This window comes from Nansenia antarctica (assembly GCF_963989245.1).
Source record: "Nansenia antarctica genome assembly, chromosome: 8".
Classification (NCBI taxonomy): domain Eukaryota; kingdom Metazoa; phylum Chordata; class Actinopteri; order Argentiniformes; family Microstomatidae; genus Nansenia; species Nansenia antarctica.
Genome location: NC_137678.1, coordinates 27,217,024 through 27,225,882, shown reverse-complemented (window position 1 = coordinate 27,225,882; position 8,859 = coordinate 27,217,024). Strand labels below are relative to the sequence as shown.

Sequence of the window (8,859 nt, the reverse complement as noted above, 5' to 3'; positions counted from 1 at the left end):
AGGAGTCGCGTTGAATATATGCATCACTGGTCGTGCATGTTCTGTCCCCAACCGATACACAGAGCTTGCTCTCGTAAAACAAATAAACATTGTGGTTTGAGGCGAAAACAAAGAAATGTAGTTTAGTATTTCGCAATATTCCTCTAAGAAACACTGTACTTATCTCCCTCCTCTTGTTCTCTTCGCTTTTTTTCTCTCCCCTTCTCTTCTCTTCTTCCCTCTCCTCTCCCCACCCCCTCTCCCCCGCTCCCTCCACATCTCTGTTCTCCGCCTTTCATTGAATGTTGTGTTCGTTTTCCACAGCGAGATGAGAGGAGAGATGGAGATGGTTGGGTGCTGTATGATTGGTGGGATGGTTGGTGGGCTGGGTGGTTGGAAGGGCTGTGCGATCCTCAGGGCTTATCTGGGTTAGTGGGACTTTCTGCGGTGCACAACATCCTCTCTCATCCCACAACAACTATTCCTGCTAGGAATGTTTTGTCCTAACAGGGACCATATGGTAGCAAGCTGTGTCACTGAGTGTGACTGTCCTCTAGACTGTGTGGTAATGTGATGATCATAATCACACTGACTGCGTGAACTTCTGTGACCTTCCACAACTCTCTTTTCTCTATCTATCTCTTTCCTCCCCCCCCGTGTGCTCTCTCCATCTTTTGTCACTCTATCTCTCTCTCTCTCTCTCCTTCACTAGAACTCAACATACCCTCTCCCTCTCTCTTTTTTCTCTATCCCTTTCTCCTCTCTGCCATCTTTCCTCTTCCAAGCTCCTGATCTTACTCGGTCACACGGGACACCGCACGGTAGAGGACACTATACACTGTTGACGTTTAGAACCTGAACCTGAAGTATTATGCACACGTTGAATTATTGCTCGCTATCGTGAAAAGCTTTGGTCATTGAAGCGAGAGCTCACGGGGGATCCTTATACACAATACACAATGGCTACAAGAGTATGAATACATGGTCAATAAGTCAAACGGTCGATGTCTCTCTTACTCTCGTTCATGATAGTACTTGCTCACATCTCGTTCGGCGACCCCAGGCGTGACTGAACCCGAACAAGCGGCGTTCATTCATGTGGAAGAGCCTCACGTTTCCACTTTATGACATCTCTGATCGTGACAAAAGCGTACCCGGAAGGTTTTTACTCTTTGCTTCTCTCTCCTGCTTATGATTAATTCATCTCATATTTGAGTGGTCTGCTGAATATCTCGCCTGGCTCCCCCATCGAGGCGCCGGGGAAGACCGAAGACCGTGAAGGAGGGAGGATTGGGGGATGAACCGTGGAACCCGGACAGGACCGACCACTCTTCTAACATCTTCCTCCTTCTTCTCTGGTAAACACTTGTATTTACTGAACTGTGGTGAAACAGTGTGAAAGGCTATACGTCCATAAGTGTTTTTAGTGGTGTGTGTGTGTGTGTGTGTGTGTGTGTGTGAGAGAGAGAGAGGAGGAGGGGGTGGTGGAGAGAGAGAGAGGGGTGGAAAGAGGGGGAGAGAGAGAAGAGAGAGAGAGAGAGAGAGAGAGAGAGAGAGAGAGAACTAGCTTCAGGGCAGTGTGTGTTTGATAAAAAAAAAAAGGAAAAAAGAAGGAAAAAAAACATCTCTAAGATCTCTGGTAGCAGAGGGAACCACAGCCTTACCGCTCCAAGCTGGCTCTGCCGCCGTGGTGGTGTATCCTAGAGAGCGAGGGAGGCCGCGGGAGGTAGAAACCAGAGGACACTGGGCTCATTGTAACGCATGGAACGGAGCGAGGAATGCTATCAAACACGCGTTTGACCTACAGCTACTCAGGAGTCAGTTAGTGAGGGACTGAACTGAGTTTTTCAGATGATCAAAACATGAACATGGTCTGTGGGCAACACCATTAATTCTTTGCATCATAGCGCCCCCCCCCAACTGATCCCTGAACTCATAGCGGTGTATCGAAATGCCCTCAGGTCGTCCTCACACCCTCTCATGCATACTTTATGGGCCCAGTCCCCGGCCATCAAGACTCACTGTAAGAGGGGACGCAACCCCGGTTTGAAATGCACGACCTTCCTCCGCTTGGCATGTCAGATACGGGCTATGTCAGCAGACACGTACACGGCATCTGTGGACGAACCCCTTTGAAGAACCCTCCTGGATTCCATGTCGAACTAGATCTGTAGGTTAGAACCGTTTTGTTCTGACTGTCGTCAACGAGCCACCTCGGTAACCTCAGGTAGCCAGAACACTACGTACAGAGGGATAATAATTTATAATAATAATAATAATAATAATAATAATAACTTTTATTTGTATAGCACTTTTCCTGCAAGCGTTGCAGCTTCAGACTGTCTCTCTTTTAATCGTTTACAATTTCATATGCTCTCTATATAGACTACTACTGGCTTATGTTGTGTTGATGTAGTATCTATCCATCTATTTATCTATCCATCTATCTATTTACTGTATCTATCTTTTTTTTTCTCTCTCTCTCTCTCTCACCCTCTCTCTCTCTCTCTCTCTCACCCTCACCCCACCTCTCTCTCTCACCCCTCTCTCTCTCTCAATGTGTCCATGATAGCAACATCAAAGGGAGATATTACCCTCATGGATACATTCACCACTATAACGACACTGATGTCCATCTATCTATTTACTGTATCTATCTTTTTTCTATCCATTTCTCTCTCTCTCTCTCTCTCTCACCCTCACCCTCCCTCTCCCTCTCTCTCTCTCTCTCTCTCTCTCTCTCTCTCTCTCTCTCTCTCTCTCTCTCTCTCTCACCCTCTCTCTCTCTCTCTCACCCTCACCCCACCTCTCTCTCTCTCACCCTCACCCCCCCTCTCTCTCTCTCACTGTGTCCATGATAGCAACATCAAAGGGAGATATTACCCCCATGGATACATTCACCACTATAACGACACTGATGTCTAACACGAGCAGAGTAATATGTGTCAATGTATATTGATAATAATAACAACCGTTATTTCTATACTGCACTTTTCCTGCAGACGTTGCAGATGTACTCGGGGTGGCTTTGTGGGACTCGGAGTCCTTTTTTTTTTTCTACGTTTGTTTACGTCATTCAGTTTGACTACAAGCCCCACAATGCAAACGGGCTCCTACTCCGCTCTGGCTCCCACTCCTACTATGAACATACAGTAGCCGCTGCTTCTCTCCTGCAATCTGAACAATGACTCCGGAGCGCAGGAAAGGAACCCAATAGAGAAATGCGTTACGGAGCACGAAATCTTTGTACCGAGCTGCTATTCCGACAAAACACCTCAATGTAACAACTCTAAACATGTGGAACCCGACAGAACACGAGAAATACGGCGTCGGTAAGTTTATTATTATTATGATTATATGTTTTAAAACAGTGTCGCGCCTATCTGTTCCACTCGCAGAAAATAAGATGAGTGAGATCGGAGTGGTAATGAGAATAATAGGCAGCTATTTCATGTTGTTCCATTCTTATTATTATTGATATCATAGCAGCGAGTAGTAGTGGACTAGACTCTCTCTTTCTGCTGTATAACGGTAGTACCTTACTAACGTGTGCGCTTCCATGCATTTCCTCCGGCTATATGGTGTAGCCCCTCTATGTCCTCCATACATTCGGATATGAATACATTATGATTTTCCACACTTATAAAATAAACTCGCCACACACACACACACACACACACACTCCTCTCTGCTGTGACCAGTGCGTTATTATATCTGCGCTGTGCGCTGCTGTTGTGCTTTGTTTAGGATTGTTACATTGTGTCCGATTTAATGAATGTAAACAAAACAAAAATGTCAAAACAAAAAAACGATATGCTCAATGCAGTGCGTTGTACCGTTATTTGTTTGTGTTGAAATAAACAACATCATGTAGAATAACAACCCAAAAAAAAGGTTGGGGGGGAAATATGCGCACATGGGTTTTTTCCTGACATTCTTTAAATCGCAGTGAACCTTGTTTATCTCTCTCGGTGAAAATGCGACTATGTCTCCTACTGTGCGTTGTTTGTTTGGAGAGTCTCGGGTATCATAGCCGTAGATCACTCCGTGAGCTCAGAATGATAAGGTTCTATCTCCGTTTAGGGTAGTTCAGAGATATTGAGCGTCAAAGTTTTTACATTCCATTATGTTTTGTGAGATGGAACCTTTGTATTTTATTAATTACTAACAAAAAAATGTCAACATTTTAAAAAGAACACCACACAGGCATTAATAAACACCTAATGGATCAGATTATGTAAAAAACCTCAATTTTGACAAAAAGGGAGATAGAACCTTATAATTCTAACGTCACGACACGTTGAAGTCAGACAAACAAGCAGAGAAACAACGCCAGTGATAAAAAAAAACAACTACATAGGAGATAATGAGAACAGTTGATCATTTGATCGAAGTGTTTGATATTCACTGTACCCCCCCCCTCCCCTCCCCTCCCCTCCCTCTATCTGTCAAAATACCCCTTTGAGGTTTATCAGCGACGTCAACATAGTTATTCCCCTCAGGGATGTTGTGGATGTCCAGTTTACCTAATTCGCGTTGCTTTCTTTACCCAGCCTCCAGCGTTGCCTATACTCTGGTACTCAGTATTGCATGAAATTGCTCATAGGCTCTATACGGAGGAATATGTATGTATCACTTACAGCAGGTTAAATGTATTCTCACCTCTCTGGGGGCACCTTGTCATGACCTGAAAGCTCAGGAACTCACTGAACCGTAAACCGCCCTTTGCTCCTCTCTCTGTCACTGCTAGTTTCTGGTCAGTAACTGGGCTCGCTCCTTTCTCCCCTGTTGTGTGTGTGTGTGTGTGTGTGTGTGTGTGTGTGTGTGTGTGTGTCTGTGTGTCTGTCTGTGTGTGTGTGTGTGTGTGTGTGTGTGTGTGTCTGTGTGTGTCTGTGTGTGTGTGTGTGTGTGCGCGTGCCCTTCCCTGTCAAATGTGTTCTGGGCAACAGGGTTTTTGCTTGGTTTACTGCATAATGTAAAGGTCCGTGTGAGAACCATCTTCACTCCAGTTTGAAAGATTCAGAGGTAAGATAATGCAAACTCCCTCGTTTCCAACCCAAGCTCTCAAAGTTCAGTGCAGGCGAATGGTTGTATAACATTCAATTTATTTATTTTTCAACGCTAAATACCGTCAGTGTCTTAGTGGATTAAGAGTCTTTATCCCATTTTCAATAAGAGCAATAAGACTCTTTTAATTAGAGCAGCTTAAGAGAGAGTTTGGCAATGGTTACTGCCTCCCCCTGACCCCGAGACTACTGTGGAAGTACACTGTTGTTCCCCTGTTGTGTAACTCAGGTTACATGTTGGTTCAGAATGAACACACACACACACACAGAAACACTGACTCACTCACACACACACACACACACACACACACACACACACACACACACACACACACACACACACACACAGGCTACAACAAATTATGTCATGTCTGGTTGATAGACATATTCTATATAAATATTTTGAATGATGAAGAAATTGTCCATAGATAACATCAAAGTGGTTCTTTGGCTGTTAAACACGTTACGTGGGGGAAATCAGTAGTTCAAAGAAAGGTCAGCCAGGTGTTTTCTTAATCAATAGGCCTACTTCTTTACAAATTCCTTTGTGCATCTCAGTGCAGATGCTTCTCGTACCATTGAAGTGGTTAGATGCTCTTCGGGAACTGATAGTTGAGGTAAACATACCGTGTCTTTTATCTGTGTTTTGTGGCGTCTTTGAAGTTGAACGTCCTCATTGTAATCCTGGATGGCCTGCTACTGTATACCGTTTGCAACTGGAGAGTCATGAGTTCATCGGTTTGTTTTTCTTTCATAAGTGGAATAAGGAACAGTCCAAGTTTCTCTTGTATAATTACAGAAACCGCACGACACAAAACTCTGTTGTTATGTAATTACAGTGTTTACTAGAGTATGATGCAATAACATGTGAACACATCATTATCTCTACTGTTTACATTACATATGTATAAGAGTAATGTATACCTTACTCGTGCAACTTGTCACCATTGTTTATTATTATTTGCGGTCAGCTGCAAAAATGACTGTAATGTGATGATTTATCATCTCTATTCTGCGGCCATATTCCATCACACCACTAATTACATTTAGACGATCATTGATCCCTTCCTTCAACTCCGAATGCCATTTCAGATGATTCATGTCTCAGTGGAACAGCTATTTACGCTCTGGGTTCTACGTTTACACAACCCAGGTTTTAACCCTCTAACTCAAAGGTCCTAAGGTTTTGGTTTCCATTATTCATGTACCGAGTAGTACTGATGTGTTATTTGAGCATTCTTTTTTTTTACCCCCTTTTAAACTGGGGCTAGGGGATCTAAGAGGAAATTAGAATCCTTGGATGGTTCAGAACATTAACATTTTGATCTCTTCTCCAAAGATTAGAATTCGATTAGAATTCTCTCTACTTAGTTGGGAGGTGTCGGTGTTTGACGTGGCGTGTGTGTGTGTGTGTGTGTGTGGAGGAGTGCCAAGCGGAGGAGATAGGGCCCTCTGCCTGCTATGGATGAAATATGATTGGCCTCCAGTAGAGTCGGGGCTAAGACAGCCATTAGCTTGCCATCTGAGTGATTATAGCTTTTAAACCAGACACGGGGCGCAAGATTGATACACTTCCCTGTGAATATCTGATTCCTAATCAACATTCAGGAATCAGGGAATGGAGGAATGGGAGATGGCCAAGAGGATTTTATTTTTATTTAATTTAATTTTTTCATTAGTTTCATTGGAACATGAGGTGATGGAGAAAGGAGAGAGGAGATGAATGAACAGTCGGACCGGGTATGTGGATGGGGGACGCCTTTGTGACATCAGAGGCCTGTTCAGGAGGCCCAGAATGTTACACAACATTTAGAAATGTGTTATGTAGAACACGGACGAATATATGGCATGTAGACGTAGGGAGGCGTGTCTGCTCTAGTACGCTATATTTCTATATATCTCCCGCATTGTGTGAACATCGCAGCTCCCTGAATACACCCCGAGGATGTTTTTTCTCCGAATTCTCACCTTCACAAGGCCAACAAACGATTTTGCTGAACGCTCGAAATCGTCAGAGGATAATCTCTCCACAAACGAGATCCACAACAGCTAACAATAAACCCTCGTAGACTTAGAGAGGAGAGCATTATTGTCTGTGTTTTTGGAATTGGGGTTTTCAGTAAATAGTCTTAAATGATTAGCAGAGAGAGTGAGCGGGAGAGGCCTCTCTCTCCCTCGTTAAAGCTGCTATTGCAGCCAATCAAGCGTGTCATTTGCTCATCATAATTTCGACTCATAATTAAGCCAATTTAATGAGGTGCCTTGGATCATGCATGTTGGCGCTATGAATTTTCCCACCAAGAAGACTTCAAATGAAAACACTTCTTCCCTTTCAGAATAAAACATCAGCCTAGGATTCCCTCCCCCCCCCCCCCCCCCCTGTTCATATCGTAGGTTTAGTTATAGAGAGCCTATGGGAAAGATCCCCCCCCCCCTCAAGCGGCTGTCGTAAACAGAATGGAAGGTTGTAGCGCAGCATTGGTAAAGTGTCGTTGAATGGTCCCTGCAGCCTGCGGGGGGCGATGGAGAGGAGGAGGGGGGAGAGGAGGAGGAGGGGGGAGAGGAGGAGGAGGGGGGAGAGGAGAGAGGCCTGTCTGAGGCGGAGGGTCTTTGTCAGGCCTGGGGCTGTCCTGCTCCCCTGGCTGCTGTCGCACGGCCCCCTAGGGGGTGTCACTGAGCCGAGGGGTGGTGGCGTGTGTCTGGGGGGTGGGGGGGGAGATGTAGTCGCTACCCTGCCCCGTGCCCCCACCCCCCCCACAATCCCCCACCCCCACCCCCACCCCCAAGGGATTAGCAGGTTGTTTGGCAGGGGGGAGAGGGGGGAGAGGGGGGGGGGGGCGGGGAGGGGGGGGGACAGAGGCGCCTGCGGGCCATTCCTTCATTATACCCCTGCTTCCACAATGACCCCCCGCCCCCTCCCCCGCCCCACCCCACAGGGCACGAGGGGGTGTGGCTCCATCAACGCCCCCGCAGCTTGTAATTGCTTCTTGATCCGTTGCTTCGTCTTCATCTGGGATGCTAGGCTAGCCCCCCGTCGCCCCGTCCCTCCATCCCCCCATCCCTCCATCCCTCCACCCCTCCATCCCTCCATCCCTCCATCGCCTGATGTAATCATTCTATGATGAGGCAGTCTGCAAGGAAGGAGGTTGCTCTCAGTCAATAATGGAGCTCCCTGGTGAATTAGGCATTGACACAGAGGGATCATAGGAGGGAGGGAGAGGGAGAGAGAGAGAGAGGGAGAGAGAGCGAATGTTTGAGAAAGGAAAAACGTCTCTAAGATCTCTCGTAGCAGAGAGAGAGAGAGAGAGACCCACCTTGCCTGCGGGCCCATGACATGTATGTTAGCCTACCATAACTGACAGTTTGAACAAAGCCATGGACATCGTTTACGAAGACAAATAGTTGTTTTATGCTTCCAACATAGAGCTTTTCCTAGTGTTTATTTACAATATCGGTCATGCACAGCCGCGGCTGTGATCCTGCTGTACTGTCTGGTTTGATTTGATTACTGCTGCTCCATTAAATCTGAACTGAAATATTATAAAATAACACAAGGAACCCACAAGCAATTTTCGTTCATTTCCCCCATCAAGAGGCCCCACAGTAAAAAGGAGGTTTGTAATCATTAGACTTGTTTACCCTCACAGCCCCCCCTCTCTGACTGGGAGGCGTTTTGATGGGAATAAATCGGCGAATCCCATCGGACCCCGGCGACACCAACGCAGTCTAATTGTCCGCATATGTTTCGGTGGGGAGGAGGCAGCTGGGGCTGTTGGCGGGTCCCGCCAACCAATCAGAAGACAGGATTCCAGTC

The 8,859-nt window shown here is 46.0% G+C and overlaps 1 protein-coding gene across 1 annotated transcript in view; it reads left to right on the top strand.

The window, feature by feature from the left end:
- Window positions 1-3,178: 3,178 nt before the first annotated feature.
- dock4b (dedicator of cytokinesis 4b) overlaps window positions 3,179-8,859 on the top strand; it is a gene marked incomplete at its 3' end in the record, with an annotated part of 139,743 nt that continues 134,062 nt past the window's right edge. The window contains 1 exon segment of the mRNA XM_080538654.1: window positions 3,179-3,311. Within this exon segment, the coding sequence (XP_080394780.1) occupies window positions 3,275-3,311 (37 nt within the window). The 5' untranslated portion in view covers window positions 3,179-3,274.